This window comes from Hippichthys cyanospilos, chromosome 14 (genome assembly GCF_059441005.1).
Source record: "Hippichthys cyanospilos isolate Australia breed blue-spotted pipefish chromosome 14, RoL_Hcya_1.0, whole genome shotgun sequence".
Classification (NCBI taxonomy): domain Eukaryota; kingdom Metazoa; phylum Chordata; class Actinopteri; order Syngnathiformes; family Syngnathidae; genus Hippichthys; species Hippichthys cyanospilos.
This window is the reverse complement of record NC_142382.1, coordinates 14,765,004-14,782,158: the sequence shown is the minus strand read 5'-3', so window position 1 is coordinate 14,782,158 and position 17,155 is coordinate 14,765,004. Positions and strand designations below refer to the sequence as shown.

The window sequence follows — 17,155 nt, the reverse complement described above, 5'->3', positions numbered from 1 at the left end:
CATTCACATCACAATACCTCAGTTAAGGGTGACCATTGGTGGCATGCACAGTTAGGGTTTCATCAAACAAAATAATTTTATTATATGAATTTAAATGTGAAGGTGCAGATAATGTAAATAACTGGCAGTCATATTAAAGGGTCTAAGAAAAGTGCATATATGTAAAAATAGCAGAAAAATCACAGATCTCAAAATGTTCCCCGAGCTGTGGTTTGCTCAAAGAGTGAAAAGGGGTAGTCTTGGTTAACCATGGCCACCATTCAGCTCCAACCCTATTGCAGAGGTTACATGGACTGTTTATAGTTTAGTTAAAAAATTATAAGAAGATATATTCTCTTTCCGGAGAAGAGAATAATAAGAATAATAAGAATTTTCATCGTTATCATTCAGCTGCAACAAGAGACATTTTATAATCAGGACTATAAAACCTTTGATAGACTTGCTCAATAGGGCAGCCACTCAGAAGGAAGGATCTATAAGTTGTTATTAATCTGGTTGACCACTTAATTGAAAATGTATGTAAAAAGTGTCAATTTTCTAAAATGATCAAAAGAAACCTCAACACGCTCATTTGTATTTGCTCATGTTCCACCTCTTCAAACAACGCCTGTCATCCTGCAATGGAGCGCACTGTGGCAGGCCTTAAAGTTGGTTCTTGGCCTGCTTGCACCAAAGGAAGTCCCACCAGCCCCAACAAGACAATAAAACTGGGATACTGCTCCACTGGATTTGTCACTTGACAGGCATATACTAGTCACAGCTTGGTTAAAAAAAAAACAAAAAACAACCAAACAAAAGAACATTTGGGACCGTCAGCGAGCAGTTTGTTCAGTCACATGCAGTATATGAACCTTCCTATATTAAGTAAGTACAAAATAGTCAGTTGCCAGAAATAACTGCAGTGTATTAAAACTTGCTGTTAACTCAGTTATAACAGGATTATAGGGCTGTATAACTATATTATTTCAGTAATTTGTAGTTCTCTTTTGTATTTTTTCACCATTGGGCTGTACAGGTAAAAGGGTACAATAATGATACATGATGCATCACCATCTTGATAATATTTATGTCTCAAAAACATTTGAACAGCAGTGTGTAGACTTTAAATATCCACTGTCTGTGGAAGATCCTCTTTCATTCAAACACCCACGTTGAAGACATGATATTCAAAGCCAAGGCCTTGTACGTAAAAAAAAAAAGAAAAAAAAAAGATAGGTTTAAATGAACACATAATCCACTGACAGATAGCAGAAATGGGAGACAGGAAAATGGGAGTGAGACAGGGAACAGGAAGGAAGGGGGAGATATTAGTATTCTCATCAGTACAAGAGGAATTTGTCTTGACTGCCATTTTTTTCTTCTTTTTTCATTCCCTCTTTCCTAATCAAGCACACCCTCTTCCCACATCTATACATCCTGCTCCGCCTTCCAGCCTACATCTTTCCAATCAAACTTGGCCATCCATAGCTCCCTCCATCTTCCTTTTCTCATTATACATCCTCCCTCGATTACTTTCCAGCGCTCTTCTCCCTTGATATGGGATTTAATACCTCTGCTGTCCAGTGTTGGTGTCAGAAGATAGGATTAAGACCTCACATGCCCCTCTGGTTGTACTCAACCTCACATTGGGGTCATTAGTTACCAGAGCTCACTCAATCCGAAACCGTTTGTCCAAGTATAACCTTAATAAACTATAGGACTCATCCATTAGTGACCTACGTTTTGGAAAAAAAAAAAAAAAAAGGAACACTAAAAAACAGAGGTGGTCAGCCTATTGGTGATGGACTGACATTTGGCTGACGAACTGCTAAATGACAAAAAAAATTTAAAAATGACAGAGTAAGCTGAAAGGAACAGTATTATTTCGTCTATTAGTTTAATCCATTGTTGTAATTGTCAACTCGTGTCACCGTCACCACAATGGTTTATTATCTTATCCAGTTGTCTTCCAAATTTCTGAGAAATACTTCAAATGCCATATACTTGAAAGATGAAGGCATAAACACAGTCTAAATAGACAGCGAGCATATATACGCAGCCAGGAATGATTATCTGAGTGCTGGAGCATCAGTATACAGCAGCTTCAATTAAGAGAGATGCACATTACACAGAGTCATGCTCAGCGCATTCATTGTATAGTCCTAAAATGAAGAGTAATGTTTAGAATTGAGTATCAAGAGATTTTTGTGTTATGTTGCTTCTTAAATTTGAACAATTTGAATGAATAAACTGCCTGCACGTAGTTTAGCACAGCATTCTGGCATGCTGCGGGCAACACAGAGACAGCATTCAAGTAACCAATGGGCATACTGCAAAGTGATGATTTCACTGAGAGGCTCTTAAACAGGAAATGCAAGATAGAAGTTTTTAAATTGCCCCTGCTAAAAGGCATCATTGTGTAAATTAAACAGAGAAAAACCTTGCTTTTAACTAATAGTGTATGTAACAGATGAGGTCAAATGTAAATTTTGTTTCATTTAACCATCACTGTACTACTTTTTCAACTGGGTAAGAAAATGGACGGATAGATAGATGGACTCCAGAGGTTGAGAGCCATCTGAAACACAATGATGCACCCTAGTGGACCTGATTGCTAATTACAGTCTAGTGCCAGGAGAACTCATAAAGTCATTGTTGTTGGATACACACTAGACGTTGTGATTGCGGTTTCAGAGTGTTTTTGTCAAAGGTTTGGATGCCTTATTAGTATTATTGAGTGATTGAAAGGAAGGGAGGTCTATAAGGCTTCTCGTGCCAAGCGTTAGGCAACCCACTGATCACATCTTTTGTTGATATTAAGATCAACACTCCTATCAAACAGTCACACTTAATTACTACAGTGCTCAACAATCTTAAAATTAAGAGGAGTGCTGGCCACGAGTGTCATTGTCATCTCTCTAATCATAAAAGGAAAAAAAATGTAGTCACTGGCAGACAAGTATTTTACATGATGCAATTTTTAATGGGGGGAGGGGGGTGATGATGGATGTGTTGTAACATTTGGCTCACTAGCTGATGGACCACTAGTTACAGTTTGGGTAAACTAACAACAACGACGACAGAAGGGAGTAAACGACAGACCAGCAAAATAAAAACATGTAAAATGTCAGCTAAAAAAATACTGTACAATGTTTTCCCCGAGGAAGCTAGCTGGGCATTAATAAGTAGTAAGTACATGTACAATTTAAAATTTAAAATGACCATTATAATTCAAGCGGTGAAATAATTTGTCATTATGAAGTGAAATTTTCTGAAGCACCATTGACATCAGCTATTAAAAAATGGGTAGCATCTAGCACAACTGCAACACTTTTACCTTAAAGACATCCCCTGTTAATGTATTACACTGATATCTGAAATGCATGATAATGATGTAAATATTATTGGAAATTCACTATAATGTAGATATACCGCTTACATGCTGAATCAGTATAATATGGAGTGGATATGCCACAGGCATACTGGCGAAAATGACATTACCATATTGGGCCCTATTTTTGCTTGGGTGCAAGTGTGGGGTAGTGCAGAGTCTAAATGTTCACCCGCTTGGCGTTTTGTCTTTTGGCAACTTACTAGACTTTGCACATGATAGAACTGGGCGTAACGAGATGTCTGCGTCACTGTGTCCCATGTAGGGAGGGAACCAGACGAGTCCCAGCCAATACTGACATTATCCCCCATTGGCATTAGGAACCAGGACATAGGAAGCACACACCGAGTTTGATTGTGCGAAAGTAGAAGTAGACCCTCCCCAATAGACACACATCACGCACACATCACACACATCAACCCACCCAATAGTTGTCACGCCAGTCATGGCATCCTATTAAAAAGAATTGTGAGGTTAGTGATTAATACAGATTGCTTTTGTATGATTTTATTGATAGATTTACATAAATGTACATATTACTGTATTATAAAATAATTCAGGAGGCTTGTCACATTGTTGTCAAATGTAGACCGCCTCTGACCTTGCCTTTAGCTAGTCTAGACTCTAGTCTACTTTTGGGAACCAATTAAACAGTCACGCCAAGGGGCGAGTTCTGCCAGGTTCACCGCGGGGCATACCCGGTCTACCAAATTCACAAACATTCTGAACTACAATTGCAAAATTTAAGATGCACCCATTTTCTTGACAATTGCAGTCTACTTTGTATGACCTTATTATCAGTGCATCAGGCGCTTGCAACCGTATGTGCGCCATAACTCCCAAAATGGCAAGTCACTGCCCCAACCACAGTAACACTAGGCCTGTGCTGGCAACACATTTTTTTACAATAAGCGCACATAGAGTTTACCAAATTAGGGCCCGTTGTGCCTAAATTAAAACTTCATTTATTTAGAATGTTTAACAAAGACACCAAACACACAAATAGCCTTGTGTCACAGTTTGAGCCATTTATGAAACTACAGTACACTGAACAATACAGAAAAAAGGTGTACTAGAATTGACTTAGTTTTATTTTGTCAGATGTTTGTACATAATCAATTTATCTGGATACAGACATTTTTTAAGTGGATGTGTACCTCAATTACACTGCATTGACAAGCTGCTATTTTTCCAGTGGGATGCATGATTTTCTCTTCATGGGAGGGATTCAAATTGTAGCTTATCCTAGATAAACAACTATCCAACTATTCACACACTACAGGCAATATAGAAGAGGGGGTATAGTGAGAGAGAGAATGATTAGTGGACTCTGCTGGTGTCAGAACGAATGAGGACGTGGGCATCTGATAATAGTGATACAATATGGTGGTTATCAAATAATGAGTTTACAGTTGTGAGATATGGTGTGTGTTTGTGCGTGCTACGTGGTTTAGAGAGCACCGAGTGTGCGCCTGTGTGTCTTACTGTGGCTTGTGTGGAGCTCTCTTGCAGATCCCAGAAAAGTACATGGTTATCAGCCAATGAAATCACACGCTTGCCATCTCCCATCGGCTCCCATAATACGCTGTGAATTGATTCAGAACACACACAAGACACACACGATTGTTTAACAAGCACATTAACATTATCAAAAAAGCAGAGATCATAAATGACAGTAATTACGGACAGATAATTTCATGAGATACTGTAAAGTAAAAGAGAAAAAAAGCCTCTTAGGGAAGATAACTCCAAATATATGATTTTTAGGAGCAGAATCCATCTTACCTACCTCATTCGATTTCATCCCCACATTCCAATTCAAGAGTGTATTTACTCCGCCTAGTGGTAAGTAATTGGTGAATTAGGCTGTCATGAACAGTTCCCACTTGCGTCAAAAAAATAAAATAAAATACAGAATGCTACCATTGTAGAATAAGATACAACTATGAAAAGCTGTGTGCTGTTAACGTGTTAAGGGTTAGGGTTAGGGTAACAACAGAATGTCCCAGCAACTCCAACAGATGATTCAGTCATTTGAGTGTTTAAACTCAGCAACGAGATACAAGTACAGGGTTGCTTCACTACTATAGAGGGTTCTTTTGCTGAATGCCCAGCTTTGATTCTGGTCTGCATATTATTGATTACACCCCTGCTTTGTCATTCTTCAGTGTTTTGTCATTCTTCATTGTGCTCAGCACAAAGTAGAGTACGTATCCTGCCCGTCTTGGAGATGAACAGCCCTGTAACTTAGTATCTTGAAATGCTGCTTTAAATATTTCCTTTAACTGTTGATTGGCTCACTCATACACTTTAGTAGTTTGTATAATTAGAATATAATAATCATAATTATATTCTTATTATCATTACACACTTGACTATTATTTTAAATTATTAGTATTATGTGTTGGTACCGCTCCAATAAGTGAAAAATAAACAAACAAAAAACTGTGATTTTGTGGTCCAGTGAAATAACTTCAATCCGAAAAAAAATATTAGTGGATAAAAAAACCTAATGAACAAACAAAGATATAAAGATTTAATGAAAATGACATGTCCTATAACAAATCTATTGTCTTTTGTCTAAAAAGTATCAGATCAAATTGAATAACTATATGTCATATGTCCACATCATATTTCAGTACTATTGAATTATGTTTTAATCCTAATCTTGTTCCCACATTTTGAGTTTTAACTTGAGCTATTGCATATGATTTTTCTATTGCCTATTTAGTTCACCAGGAACTCATAGGGATCATTGTATTAGTTAAAATAAACTAAATAAATAAACAAATACATAAATAAATAAGCTTTGTGTGAACACAGTATGGTCAGATTAAGACATTTTAGAAAACATTTTTGTCAGACAAATGTATGAAAAGAAAATCATGTGATTAGCCTCAATTTTTGATCATGTCAATTGAATCGGAACAACGCTTAGATGCCAACCAAACATCAGCTGGGATATGCTCCTGCTCAGCTGCAAGCCTCGTGGGGATAAATCAGATAGAAAATAGATGGAAAGATAGGCTTTTGTTTTAGGCTAGAGTCAAATGTAAGATGTTCGGACCCTTCAAGGTGCCTGAAGGTGTAATCGCTAAGAAATATGTTGAGCTTCAAACTGACCATTTGCATGTGAAAGTTGTAAAGCTGATAAAGGTGAGTTGTGGATGACACAAACGTAAGTACAGGAATATTCATATTATATGGTCAAAATAGAGCACATTTGTCCTTTTCCTACCTGACACACACACCAACATGCGCACACAACCCCACAAACAAGAATCAATGCGTGCATGAATACAGTACATGTGTTCATATGATTCGAAGGAGAAGGAAGGAGCCAGACCGAAGCAATTCATCTAGAGAAGCCAAGAGTGCCCAGCATAGGCGATAAGATACGCACGCATGCACACACACTTCCTTGTGCAAGTCACAGCTCTTAATTTAGAGTGTTAAGGTGGAGCAAGAAACTATCAATCTTTATAAAGCTGCATCGCTTGACTCGGCCTTTGACTGACAAACACACACGGGATCATATTCCCCACACTTTTTCACTTTTTCTTCTTCCTCCATCTTTATCTCTTCCTTGCAGACACGGTTACAGTATGCATCACTTTAACTGATTGGCATCTCTAAAAATGATAACAATCGAGAGATACTGATGAACTGTGGACTAAAATGAGAAATGAGCATTGATTACCTTTCTCATAGGCAGTGAGTTATGGGGAGGCACTGTGCCGCACAAAAGACAAAAGACTCAGGCTGTGACTAAAATCGGAGATGTGGGTCAGTCAATAGTCCAAGTAACATAAAATACAACAATATTTAAATGTCAGGGAGGTAGAAAAAAAGACAAAATAACTAACCCAAAAACTTCTCTCTATACATATGTGATAAATAAAATAAAAGAGTCGTATCATGAGAATTCAACTCATTGGAGATTTTAACCATGGTATAATGCTTCTCACCCTAAGCATCCCCAAGTGTTATTTCCATTCATTGGTGCATTTATAAGCAAGGAATGCTTATTCTGTGCTCTCAGCACCAGCCCCGCCCAAGTAAATATAGTACTTCCAATTTATCAGCCAGAGGAGGAGTATTTGGTATTATCAATTGTAGTGACATTAATTCGGCATTACCTTAAAGTCAAGTTAATGTAAAATTTCGGCGGCTTCTCTGAGGTTCATTTGCCCACAGGACATTTTATGTCATTTTTATTCAATGATCAAGTAATATTACAGTTATGTCACTTTATATTTTAACATTCATGTAGTTTGACAGTTTATCATTAATTTTCATTCCTTACAGAATGTCACTGGCAAAGCCTTGCGTTAAGTGAATTGGCATTTGAATTATATTGAAGACTTGACAAAACTATCACCAGAGCAAATATGTTTGTGCTGTCCTCTGATCATGTGTCTGTGTGTTGCTATACAGCACAGTAAAAAGACAATACTTTCTCAAAGTTTGAATGTTTCCAGTCCACAAAAGCATAACACACAGTTCTCACGTTTGTTGTTATTTTATCTATCTCCACCTCGACATCAAAGATTGCAGTCAGAATCTGATATCGTCCCATGCCTACAAGGAATACACTTAAAAAAAAAAAAAAAAAAAAAAAGGTTGAAGCTCACTGTAAGAGAACAAAATAGTCATATCCCCAAAACACCTACCAGGTTGCATTGACATGGGCACTGTCATCGAGGTGACAAAGCAGCTCCAGACTTTGGGGATTGTGGGCTGAGTCGTCAGGAGACTCATGGCTTCCTGTTTCATAACTGGTGGGCATCCGCCATACCGATGCACAGGACACCACCCGACTGTCGCTGGCTGAATGGGAACGACACATTCAATCATTCATAGATAAAGACAACCACATTATTTTGTCATTCCAAAAGGTAAGAAGAGCCAGAAATGTCCTGGACTGCTCATTAGTTAAACTGAGGTCCGACTACATACTAAAAGTGAATTTATGGACGTTAAACGTAAAACATTATGAAGAACATTTTCTTTTAATTTCTTGTGTCCAAATTCTTGGATTTCTGGAGTGCCTGTTTTCTAACAGAGTAAGAAATTACACACACACAATATTTAGTCATCTTTTTTCCACTAGTCCATGATTATCTACAAATGTGTCAAACATGATTGTCAGAGTTGCATTGAGTTTTATCGGACTGACAGATTAGCATTCCTTGCAAAGGTTTCATCATCATTAACTTTTCCCGACAAGCTCACAATTTCACAAATATTGGGCATCATGCCTTGCACTGTGGAGTGTGTTTTAGACTTGGGGCTCAATAAGTAGGAGGCCTGTACCTCCGCTCTAAGTCATGGCAATGGAAGCCAGACTCAACCATGGCCTGCAGTGAGGTGGTTTATACGTTAAAAGGGATGACCACTTTTAACAAACAGGCTGATTACAACTAGCTAAATGTGGTTAAAAGAGTACCTGAATTCTTGGGGTATTTTAACAAATGCATGCCTAACTACCTGGGAACTAAAGGTGCCCCATAACTCTAAACTCACACATTTTATTACAGCCTGTAGTATGCAAAATGACAATAAAAAGGCACTAGTAGTCAAGATATACATTTGAGATTTACCATCATAATCTTATTCCTAAAAAACATACTGTAATTTTTTTCTAAACTTATGCTTGTCACCTGGGTATTTCTTTCACGTTATGACACTCAAGCAAACTGATAAACAGACAAGACACGCTAGTTAAAAGACAAAAACGCAGAAGTAGGAAAACAAAACGCATCAAAGGGAAATGAAAGACGACACATCCAAAGAGTGTGACTTCGTACTTTTGTTGTAGCAGGTGGTAAGTATATCTTTATCTGCAGGACTGGCACCAATGTTCCATATCTCTCCAGCTTGGTGTAGAAGTACGTTCTTATTAATGATGTTATTCTCATCATCAAAGTCAATGATGTGGATCTTGAAAAAGGGACACAAAAACAAAGAAAAGTTTGACTTCACTTTCATTGCAAGTTTGACTTCACTTTCATTTCCATTTCATTGAAGTAATTGAAAAGCACATTAGATGTGAAGGGTAGGGTTGAGAATAGCAAAGGAATCATTGCGCAGTGTTCGCGTTCCAGACAATTGTACAGATATGATATTGTGAGAGATTGCATATAGAACAACAGACATTTTGTCTCAAAACCCACTTCCACAGCTACATCTTGTTTCATTTATTTGCCCCTCGTGGTTTAACGAAAACTATGGAATCCCCATCCAGGAGGATGATCATTTAAATGCCCAATTTTGCAGAAAACAAAGGCAAATTATAGATGTTTTACAAGACATTGTTCTAATCAAAATTTCGTCCTTGTGGATTTAAAACATTAAAATGAAAATAAATAAAACATGTTTGCAGTCAGTCACATTTTTTTCAGAAAGTAGAGGAAAAAATATGGACTCAATTTTGTGTCTAAAAAAAAAAAAAAAGAATCTCATGAAAAACTATAAAACTTGCACTGCGACCAGTTATAATGGGTCCTTGCAAACATGGCCCTTTTTGGGTCTTGGCACATAGAAAATAATAATGATTAAATATCTTTAGATTAGACATACAGTACTAAATTTGATCAATCTGAATACATTTCTATAATTAGTCTTTAAATGGTACTATACAGGCAAAAGGGTTGGACATGCCTTTACATTCAATTTCGTAAAATAATGATGGCCACTTGTTTTTCTTTACTTTTTGCCATAATATCAATGTTAACAGTTCTATTAACAGTAGTTGCATCAGTGTATTAACTTGATTACAACACGGCATATCTAATGGTCCCAAACTCATTGATTAAGCAAAACTTCCCACTAATTAACCCTGATAAGGCACACCTGTAAAGTGAAAAAAAATTCAGGTGACTACTTCTTGAAGCTCATCAAGAGAATGCCTGAGTGTGGGTTCTGAGTTCGTATGATGTTAATCTCTCTAAATATTAGTAGATTGTAGGTTAGACATACAATCAGCGCTTAAGTTAAAAATACGTAGGGGGTGCAACTGGGCTATTAATAAAAGTGGCACTATAAGCCTCAGAAATATATTTTTATTTATCAGTTTTTCTCAGGTTTAGATCCAAACAGCATACTTTTCTTTGTAAATGGCACACCACGGCAACAATGTTTGACAAAATAGTTTGTAAAAAGCTTTTGTTTTTTTAATCTTGAACATCTTAACCATTTAAAATTGAGGTGTTTAAAACAACAAAACAAAAAGTGCTTACCCAATGCAGTATGGTTTGACATAGTAAACCATTTTTGTTTTTGTTTCTGATTCATTTTATTCCATACGTTAGGTTACCACCCACAGTGATGTGGTTGGTTCACTCAAGGTTGATGCCAGAAATACACCAGTCAGATTTCTACTGCTGCCGTTTTATAGATGAGGCCAAGAGAACACTTGTACATCACTGTCGTTAAATCAAGCCAGTAAAGATTTACAGGGGATGCAACCCTTCAACTATATTATTAATACTAGTGCACGTTAGAAGGCAGGTCCTTGACACGTTATATTACTTAGGCCTTGGCTGATGTTAAAAACAATCAACAGCAATCTAAAGTCCAACAAGGTAAAATTTCATTTATAACCTTCCCATTTTACTGAGATGCTTTCATTACATAGGAATCTATTCAACATGGGCACTCTGCTGAATTCAGTTCAGGGCCCACAATGCAGTAAAACGAGAAGTTCTCTGGGGTTGATGAGACAACTAAAGGCAGTATCCCCAATTGGAGATAAACTTATAATGTCTCAGAGGTCTTTAACTAGGGATCCCCAGGAAAGTAACTTCCACTCATTGCCTGTTTGCCATTTACAGGCTTAACAAGCAGATGAAAGAAAGGGGCACGAAGAAGAGGCGGGCAAGAGCGCCATAGCATCAAACTCCCTTAGTTACCTCAAAGTCAGCAAGGCAGCTATTAACCTTGGGTTGGACTGCATCAAGAAAAAAAAATATTAGGCAAAGTTATAACTTAATGGTTGTGGGGGAGCGGTACAAATAATTTCAGATCCAGGGGATGGGGTAATTGGAAGGCTTGGTAATAGGGTCCTCCCAAATAAACCCAGGTGTGAGTGGAGTGAGAACCTCCAACATTCCCTCCCCCTAGGTGATTTATGCCTCACTCTTCCAGGCCTGGGGAGTGACTCATAACTTTGAACCACTTGGGCACCCGGCCCAGCGCTTTTAATTATGTGCTGGAATGGAGGCAGGGAGAAGTGGAGGAGGGAAGAGGAGGAAAGGGAGGGATAAACCAAGCTGGCTTGTGGACCCCACTTCAGGGGCCTCTGTTCTAAAGCTCTTTAGCCGCACAGATGACAGTAAGCGGTACGGAGGAGTAGGATGCGGGTGAGAGGTGCCAAGCTTGGGCACTTTATCTCATTAGCGGCCTTAAATGCCATGCCGACACACACTCCGATCTGTCATTCTAGCTATTGGTCTCCAAGGGATTTGAGAGGTGCTCTGCGAGTTAAGAGAGACATTTCCACCCTGCATTATGCTTAATGGGAGGTGGAGAGGCCAGAAGGCTTATGGATACAGAAAGAGCTCGCCAGGCTGAAATGCCAATCGAAAAAAAAAAAAAATCTTACTGTTAGTTCAAACTCAGCCAAACTGAGAAGACAGTTTCTAGCCAGCAAACATGCAAAGAGTTGAAAATACAATTATTTTCATGAATAAAACATAGGGCAAAACTTATGATAAAAACCCGCCACTGTAGGCATGTGAGTATAGAACTATACTCGAGGTTGTCCTTATTCGGATCTACAGCTATTGTGCGCTCATAAATTACTCACAAATTCTCATACAATATCTGCATATGCATGGTACTCCAGGCAATGCAGTAAAAGCTCAGACTCAATCTCATTCAACTGTGTGTTGATTCCTTTTAAGGCATGTTTCAAACAAGTTTCTGGAAATTGGGCCATAGTCTCATGTGTGCTTAAGTCAGAAAAGGCACATTGCTGCACGTTTTTTTTTTTTTTCTAATACACTCAATGACTGTTCCAGTCACTTATATATTTTTTTCAATTTTATGGTGAGCCTTCTTGTTTTCAATTACTATGCATAGGTGAAGTTTCCTTTTAAAAAGTAGTTCAGCTAACAGACACTGAAAGGGATGTGTACTGTAACTGACTACAATATGAACATTTGGCTGGAAATAAGTGATGAGTGAAGTAATGAACATCCAGCTGAAATTAGAAACTAATATTATTAAGGTGATTGAATTACAGTACCCCAATTGGTTCACGCAAAAGATATGTCTCTAGTTGAGACTAGGCTTGAGGACAGAAGACACTCAGGTTCTTGTGTGTGTGTGTGTGTGTGTGTGTGTGTGCGTGCGTTGATTTGCAAGATTGGATATAGGTCTGCTAGAGCAGGGCCCAATCATCTTTGCAAGCAGTTTGAAGTAGGCCTGGGTGATATACCGATTTTTTTGATTGATTTGATTTTGAAAATAATAACATTGATTTTTCTTTCCTCGTTTGCACCGGCACATTTTGCGATCATAAGCTTTTGTAGCTTCCGCATACTTCTTTCCTTCAAACTTACACCAAACAGAAGGCTAGCGCAAAATGGTTACAGGTAAAGAAAGCGAACTGTTTGTTTTTAAAAGACAGTAGTTGTATCGTCAGGGGTTTGGAAGACTCGTTTGGATTTGCGGCGACCGACATGGAACAAGTACTGATGTAACATTTGCTCAAAGATCATTGCAATAAAAGGCAGCAGCACAACATTTTTTTTTCAGCAACTAAAACAGGGGCATCGACCCGAGTATGTAAAATATCAAGCTTTTCAAGGGGAACAATACTGTCAACCAACAAACTCCTGCTAAAAAGCTATGGATACGATGGATAAATCAGCAAAACTTGTTTTGAATTTTCTGTGTAATTTTCTTTCTATGCCACAGCTTCATTCGATGGACTTAACACGATCACAAGGCTAGTTGTGTCCAGTTCAAATTTGCTTGTACTTCTATCGTAATGTCAACCAGTGTATTTTGCTCTCCTTCACCAATATCTATCTTGTCTTTAGCATACCACAACCCTGCACGCGCGCGTTAGCACCAATATCTATCTTGTCGTTAGCATACCACAACCCTGCACACGCCTCATCTCTGAACCAGTGAATCAGCAACCCACTTCCAGGCCCACTCACCGTCAGCTGAAACAAATACTTGTACCATAAACCTGACTCTTGGGACTTTAAAAAAACAAACAAACAAACAACAAAAAACAAACAAACAAACAAACAAAACTTCAATTTATTGACCTATATCATCCTGAAACCCCACTTGGGCTGATGCTCAGTGGAGGAATTGTATCCAGTATTCAGTTTTTTACAAACCGTGACAAGAAATCACATCAATCAAGTGGTCATCCTCATTGTTTCCAACAAACATAATTTTTGACTGTTTCTATACAAGACTTGGAATAAGCTCGGTTCACATTTGGTGCCAAACCATTTTCACATTCAAGTCTGCCAGAAAACAGGCTCATTTTTCTCTAGGCAGACATTTCTCACTCTCACCGTCATTTCTCTCTGCTTCTCAGAGAGCTAATTATTTCTCCCCTGTTTAGCACCAACTGTTTCTCTCATCTGTCTCTGTAACGACCTATGCAAGATGTGCATACATGTGCACACAAACTCTTCTTTCTTCGCATTCATATATACCAGCAGTAGTGTATATATATATATATATATATATATATATATATATATATATATATCACTGCTCATTTTACTGTTGGGTCCCCGGGACTCCCAATACTAAAAAAAACTATGGGTCCCGACAGAAATGTTTGGAGTCCCAATTATGGCACAGTAAAAAGGACAAAATAAGTCCAAGGTTCAAACTGCATTTACAAGACCTGAGAAAAAACGAACAACAGATATTAACAAATGTCACAGTAACAGTTACATTACCGGTACTTAAGATTTGGCCCACAGCTTGATGATAGGGAAAGATCTTTTCCCTCCTGAAGGTAGACTACTTGAGAACCAATAATATTTTCAACACGTTGTTGTCACTAAACTTGCCGATTTCAAGCAGTAATTTTAATAATTTGCTGTTCCCTCTCATGCTCACGGAATTAATATCAGCTGCGTGTGAAAAAATTAGCATATTAATTAGTCATGTGCAAATTGTTTGTGTGAAGTGAATATAGTAGCATTGAATTGCTATATGACATGGTATGTAGCATGTGTGTTCAGAAGTGCAATTGTTTTTATTGGAGGAATTTTTACAGATCACTGTCGCACTGTAGAATGTGTAAGGGAAGCCAGACAAGGCTTCAAAATAAAACCTGGGACATCAAGTAATGTCATTGTAACTATTTTATTTTGAAGTTACTCCAGGAAGCAAGGTTGTGACCTGGATCTAGTTGTCATCCTCTTGATCACTGTGAGGCTTGTGGCGTGAGCATTTATTTAACAAAGCTGTGTTCCATTTTTCTCAGTTGAAGTTCATTTTTCACAAGATCAACAAACATGGCGGACATTGTCAAAAATGTTCATAAGACGTCAAGATTTTTGAATAAAAAGGATGATTAATATTTTGAGATAAAAAACGATGCATCCGAGGGACGCATGTTGATTCGAAAGTATGCGTTCCAAAAAATTATGTGTCAAAATTGTGTGTCAGAGAAATCTCAGAAAAGAAGACTAGGACAAGCCTACCTGCTTAAACAGCAAAAAGAGTAACTCAGACCAGCCAAGATTGACTTTTCTATGCCGGGCATAGGGAAAAAAGCTTGGGCAAATGAACTCGTGGGTCTTCCAACGCTAATTTCAACTTGCCAAGCCGTCCCCCCCTGGCTTTTATTGAGCAAAAGCATAGCAGATTACAAGACACAACAAAAGAGCCAGCCGGGCGCCACCGGCAGCTGGGCCAAGGTCCCGGCTCACACTTTCGTGCGTCAACAGCTCTAACTAAGGGCAGGGTCAAGATGAACTAGGATTGCATAAATGGGTAACAATGAAATAAGCACATAATGATAACAACCTAATATATGATTCCCTTCACATTGTGCTAATTGCTAAACGCAGGGAAAATCCTTCAAATTGTCAAACAATGGGTGTGGGTCACCATCTGGGCCATTACCAGACATCCAGTTTTTGTCCGTGTTACGTTATAAACAATCAGTGTTGTATTTTTTTTTAAATGAGCACCAATGTATTTGACAAGATCTCATGACTTCTTCATGAGTTTATTAACGTCTTCATTGTGTATATCATTACATGGGTGCCACTTAGTATCCAAAATGAGACACTACAGTGACCATTTTATGCTGTTAAATTCTTTGCACTTCACTGCAATTCTTGCAAAGAAGTCGTACAACCACAGATTTTGATTTGAGGCATTTACCTTCCTCTGGGTCATGTTTCATTGTATGTATTTGTTTATTTATGTTTAGTTCATCTTATTATATGTTCGATACAAAATGTGTATTTTATGAACAAATGTGAAAAAAAAAATCTAAAAAAATCCACTTATTCCATGCAACCTAAGGAAAAATGCTGTATTGTGATACATAACGACCAAAAAGTTAACCATTTTACTTTATTTTTTCTAATATACTTTTCAGCATTATATTTAAGTTAAACCCCGTCGTGCACGAGGATTTAGGACCTGGCCGGCACACAGAGCAAAAATCTATGTATAGTTAACACTGTTAAGATATTTAGCATGATTTTCCTTGTTCGGCCTACTTGAGAATTTATTTTACTCCATGCGGCCCGTGGGCTCAAATGAGTTTGATACCCGTGGTTTTAACAGTTCTCCAGTTCGAACGCAATTTGAGGACCTCTCCAATTTTGGGGTTACTCGGATTTACTTCAGTGCTCCAGCACCCGCAAAACGGGTTGGACACGCCTATATACATCAAGTATGTATTGTTTCAATCAATCAATCAAATTCTATTTGTATAGCCCTAAACACCGAAGTCTCAAAGGGCTTCACCGATGAAAAGAGGTCATGCATGTCTTAACTTCTTTTGAAAAAAGAAGTCATGCAGAGGCATCTTTTCGGTGTAAGGTACACAAGAGCATCCCCTGTCAAAGCTCCCAGAAGGGGAAGGAAAAACTCAAAAAAATCCATTTGGGGAAAATCACAAAGGCTAGTGTGGTCACTAATATATAATTTGTAATTTGTCTTATGAAAATACTGTGTGACTTAACCACGCCTGTTGCCTCACCTGGTTGTCAAACTTCAGAGATTGTGTGCCCACAAGGAAACGAATGGCATCGGTTTCAGCTGTCTGGGCAGTCAGCGATCGTGCCTGCAAACCAGTGATAGGCGCAACATGCAAAAGAAAGGACTTTATATGCAGTATATGTGAGAAGACGACATCACACCTGAGCCAAACACAAATCCTTGCAATTTAGAGTATAAATAAAATGTGCGCAAATTAAATCCAACATAAACAAGTATATGCTTCACAGTGATACCACTAAAGGATTTATTAAGAAATGCTTACCTGAAATTCAAGACCATAAATGACGGGTGCGTCGTCTTCCATTTTAAAGTGTCCTGTTGGACTGGGTATACTTAATTGATATTATCAAAACACGATAGATTTCGAAATGTATATGTGTGTCCCGTACTTCCGCGATTGTAAAATCCCTAAGTAACAAACGCTCAAGTGAAGCGTAACCACGTTTATTTGTCGTTAAATACGTTGTAAAATACACGTAAAATAGTCCAAGAATATCTACTACGTCATGACATTTCTGTTTGGCCACTTCGGTGTGCCGTACGCTAAACCTCCGG

General features: G+C 38.1%; 1 protein-coding gene across 1 annotated transcript in view; it reads right to left on the bottom strand.

Annotated features, from left to right (window-relative positions):
- eipr1 (EARP complex and GARP complex interacting protein 1) overlaps nt 1–17,054 on the bottom strand; it is a 45,889-nt gene extending 28,835 nt beyond the window's left edge. Inside the window, exons 1-5 of the mRNA XM_088433188.1 lie at nt 16,863–17,054; nt 16,581–16,664; nt 9,181–9,313; nt 8,044–8,200; nt 4,856–4,955 (exon numbers count right to left, since the gene is read on the bottom strand). Of these exons, the coding sequence (XP_088289314.1) occupies nt 4,856–4,955; nt 8,044–8,200; nt 9,181–9,313; nt 16,581–16,664; nt 16,863–16,904 (516 nt within the window). The 5' untranslated portion in view covers nt 16,905–17,054. The remainder of the gene's footprint in view (nt 1–4,855; nt 4,956–8,043; nt 8,201–9,180; nt 9,314–16,580; nt 16,665–16,862) is intronic.
- Nucleotides 17,055–17,155: the final 101 nt, after the last annotated feature.